Source organism: Equus quagga, chromosome 13, assembly GCF_021613505.1.
Source record: "Equus quagga isolate Etosha38 chromosome 13, UCLA_HA_Equagga_1.0, whole genome shotgun sequence".
NCBI lineage: Eukaryota > Metazoa > Chordata > Mammalia > Perissodactyla > Equidae > Equus > Equus quagga.
Window position 1 is genome coordinate 87732368 of NC_060279.1, and position 4238 is coordinate 87736605.

The following is a 4238-nucleotide window of genomic DNA, read 5'->3' on the forward strand; positions in this document are numbered from 1 at the left end:
GGGGGGGGGGGGTGGTGCGCGGTTGGGAAAAAGAGCAAAAAAAAAGAAAAAAAAAAAAAAGACAGTAATGGTTGGGCTCACACTTGAGAAATGAACCACACACGGGAAAGAGCCGTGCTCCAGGCAGAGTCAACTCTAGGGGCCACTGCCTGGGGGCAAAATAAAGTGTGGTGAAGAGGCAGCCTGTGCTACTGGAGTGTCAGAGGGGAAAAGTACTGGAAAGGGAGATCCAAGAGGCCGACAGAGTCCAGACTACTGGGCTTTCAAAGTCACAGGAGACGTCTGGACAATGTCTGCAAGGCAATGGGTAGCCCTAGGAGGGTTTAAAGAGAAGAGAGATGGATCTGATCGGTTTTAAGAGGAAGACTCTGGGAGCCGGGTGCGGCGTGTCCTGGAGGAGACAGAGTGGATGGACAAAGACCATTGCAGAGAAGTAGGCTGGGCCCCTCCCTGGCTCAGAGCAGCACAGTCCACCCAGGGCCGGCATGGCTTGAGGTTGTGCAGACCACACTGTTAGATGGGCAGGAGTCTCTCCCAGCCCAGGAGTCCCATCTCCTTAGTTGCACAAATTCAGGTAGAGTCTTTCTCTGCGCTGAGAGGCAGCCAGGAAGTCCCACTTCTGGCGCCAACCCTTAGTGGTAGCAGGACAGGAAGGCCCTGCCTGCTGCAGGGGGCAAAACAGGAAGTCCCACCCCAAAAGTCCTGCACGGAGTGGGCAGCCAGCCCTGGTCACACCTGCGTGGCTGTTCGAACAGTCTTCCGGCCCCCACCTGCAGTGATGACTGGACTGGGGTCGGTGACCTGGAAGAGAGAGGAGGGGTGGTAGGGGATGACCTCAGGGGTCACCCCGGATGTGACATGACTGGCCCTGTTCTAGCACCAGCACACACCATTCAGAAATTATCTGGGTTCTCTCCATTTGCAGGGGGAAGAAATGCCTAGCCACCCTTGGGAGAGATAAGACATGCAACAACCCAACTTTTACAGGGAAGAAGACATTCCATCCCACTTCGGAGAGAAAATGGAAGTTTTGCCAATTTTTATGGAAAAGAATAAGGAGGTCCCACCTTAACTTTTTTTAAAAATACCTTAATAAATGCTTTGTTCTTTGGGGGGAAATTGGAATTGCACTCTTCTTTTAATATACAAAAAAGTTGGATGGGAAGTCCTGTCCAAATTTTATATATTATATATATATATAAAAGGGGGTATAATGGGGGCTGGCCCAGTGGCATAGTGGTTAAGTTTATGCACTCAGATTCCACAGCCCAGGGTCACGGGCCCAGATCCCAGGCGCAGACCTAGCACTGCTAGTCAGCCGTGCTGTGGCAGCATCCCACATAAAATAGAGGAAGATTGGCACAGATGTTAGCTCAATGGCAATCTTCCTCATGCAAAGGAGAGGAAAATTGGCAACAGATGTTAGCTCAGGGCCCATCTTCCTCACCAAAAAAAAAAAAAAAAGGATGTAATTTTACCAACTTTGTAAAACAACAAGTAAAGCTGGAGGAAGGGAATTCAAACCATCCCCTCTCTCTGACTAAAATACAAAAAGTCCCGCCCACGTTCCAGGAGGACAATGGGGCACCCACACTCACTTGGTGGGCCCTGGTTGGGCTAGAGTCCTCTAGCGGGACTTTGAGGGGCAGAGGCTGTGGGGTCCGCACTGGGGTCACACTCTGCATCTTCTTTTCAGGTAGGGGGACCACAGGGGTCAACGCCGGGGGACACTTCTTTTTCTTAGGAGCCTCTCCTGGGAAGGAGGGAGGAGGAAGAGAAATAGAAACACCTGATTGGCTGTTCCAATATGCGACCCAGCCAATGGCAAGGGAAGCTGGTCAGAGAGGTGGGGCCTTACTCTGATTGGCTGATATGGAGGCAGAATGGCAGGATGGATGACCTATCACTGTGCTGATTGGTTCAGTCAGGTTCCAATGAGGCTCTTTGTAGGGACCCTCCCAGTTGGTCCCTCACTCACCCCGAAAGCGGCACAGGCAGCAGATGCACAGGAGGAGAAGTGCTGCCAGGAGCGCCAGGCCCAGTAGGGAGCCCAGGACGATGCCAGCGATGGCCCCGGGGCTCAGGGTGGGGCCTGGAATAGACAAAGAGAAGGAGGATAAGCGCTGGACCTGTTTCCTAAGCCCCCTGCCCCGACTCTTTCAAAACCCAGGAATCTGGGACCCCAGCACTCAATTCCTTTAACATTTACTGAGCAACTGTGTTGTGCCTGGCATTCTACCAGGTGGTGAAGATCCATTGGTGATCAAACCAAGATACCCACTCTCGTGGGGATTAATTTTAGGAGAAAAATCAGAAATGAATGCGCAAATAAATAACATAATTACAGATTGCTCTAAGACGAAAAATAAATGTGCTGTGATAGAAATAATGGGAGAGGAGGTGACATTTAGAAAGGGTGGTGAGGGAAGGTCCCTGAGGAAGTAACATTTGAGCAAAGACTGGAGAATAAGGAAGGGGCCAGGCATGCTATACCAGGGGAGGAAGGGTGCTCCAAGCAGAGGGAACAGAAAATGCAGAGGCTCAGAGGTAGGGAAGAGTTTTCTGTGTTCGATGAAGGCCAGAGTGGGTGGAGGACATGGAATGAGGGGGGAAGAGGTAGAGGATGAAGTTAGAAGGGTTAGCAGGGGCCACAGCCTAGGGGGCGTCTTGTAGGAATTCATGAAAGGCCTTTAAGGAAGGCAACAGTGTCGCGATCTGATTTGCATAAATTTGGCTTCTCCCTGGAGAATGGATTGTAGGAGAGGAAGAGGGGCCCTAAAGAGACCAGATGAATGGCAGTTGCCGTCCAGGAGAGAGAGGACGGTGGTGTCTCACTAGGGTGTTGGAGTGGAGAGGGAAAGAAGTGGATGGATCGGGAAAGAATTTTGGCAGGAAAACTGACAAGGCTTCCTGGTATTTGGGATGTTGGAGGTGACTTGAGCATGTGGATGGTGCCATTGACCAGGACGGGGAGGATGGGAGAGTTGGGGGGGTGCAGTTTGGGGGAAAAAAATATCAAGAGGTCTATTTTAGACATATGAAGTTTGAGCTGCCGATTGGACATCCATAGTGAATGCGTCAAGTAGGGAGGTGGCTTTTCAAGCCCGGAGTTCAGAAGAGAGGGCTGGGCTGGGGATCGTTCATATTCAAGGCAATGAGCGTGGACAGGGTCACACTGGGGAGAAACACAGGTAGAGAAGAGATCTGAGGCCTGAGCCCTGGCACAGCCAATACTTAGAAGTTGGGGAGTGTTATGGGCTGAATTGTGTCCCAAAGAGATATATTGATGTCCCAACCCACAGCACCTGTGAATGTGACGTTATTTGCAAACAGAGTCTTTGCAGATGTAAGCAAGTCAAGATGAGGTCCTTAGGTAGGGGCCTACTCCAATATGACTGGTATCCTTACAAGAAGACAGAGAGGTGCACAGGGAGGAGAAGGCTGTGGGAAGCTGGAGGCAGAGACTGGAGTGATACAGCTGCAAGCCAAGGAGTGATGGCCATCGCCCGAAGCTGGAAGAGGCAAGCAAGGATTCTGCCCAGAGCCTCAGAGGGAGCACGGGCCTGCTGCCACCTTGATTTCAGACGTCTGGCCTCCAGAGCTGTGAGAGAATACACTTCTGTTGTTTCAAGACCCTCAGTTCATAGTGCTTTGTTATGGCGGCCCCAGGAAACTAATACAGAGAGAGGAGGAGGAGCCAGCGAAACAGACTGAGGGAGGCGGCCCAGGAGAAAGCTCCGACAGCCCCAACTCACCGGCCCTGTAGACTCGGCTTTGCGATGGGGTCCCTGGCTGGCCCCCCAGGGTGGGCAGGATACGCAAGACCCAGGTCCTGGGGCTCTGAGAAGGGAGGGGCACCACGGCTGACCGCTCCCAGGGCCCCAGGATGAGCAGGGAGACCCAGTCCTTGTAGAGGGTAGCTCTGCCCAGGTCAGGCTGCTCTGACTGTGCCTGGATCTCAAAACCGCTGATCAGGGCCCCGCGCTCCACGTCCCAAGTGAGCACTGCCGCATCGCGGGCTCTCTGCAGCCTCCATGAGGAGATGGAGGGTCCTGCCGGGATCAAGGAGGAGGGCTGGATCGTTGGCTCCTTGAGGGGAAAGGGAAGGGGGCTGCAGCTTGGATTCCTAGGTCCCAGGGACAGAGGGTCTGGAGACCCAGACTTTGCGGTCTATAAGAGGAAGGGACTGGGGACCTGAATTCTTGGGTCTGAGGGAGGAGGGGCTGGGGCTGGACTCC

The 4238-nt window shown here is 53.0% G+C and overlaps 1 protein-coding gene across 1 annotated transcript in view; it reads right to left on the minus strand.

Annotated features, from left to right (window-relative positions):
* Nucleotides 1-480: 480 nt before the first annotated feature.
* The window catches only part of VSIG10L (V-set and immunoglobulin domain containing 10 like), a 7754-nt gene continuing 3996 nt past the window's right edge, over nt 481-4238 (minus strand). The window contains exons 7-10 of the mRNA XM_046684288.1: nt 3756-4052; nt 1979-2092; nt 1599-1753; nt 481-801 (exon numbers count right to left, since the gene is read on the minus strand). Coding sequence (XP_046540244.1) covers nt 730-801; nt 1599-1753; nt 1979-2092; nt 3756-4052 — 638 coding nt within the window. The 3' untranslated portion in view covers nt 481-729. The remainder of the gene's footprint in view (nt 802-1598; nt 1754-1978; nt 2093-3755; nt 4053-4238) is intronic.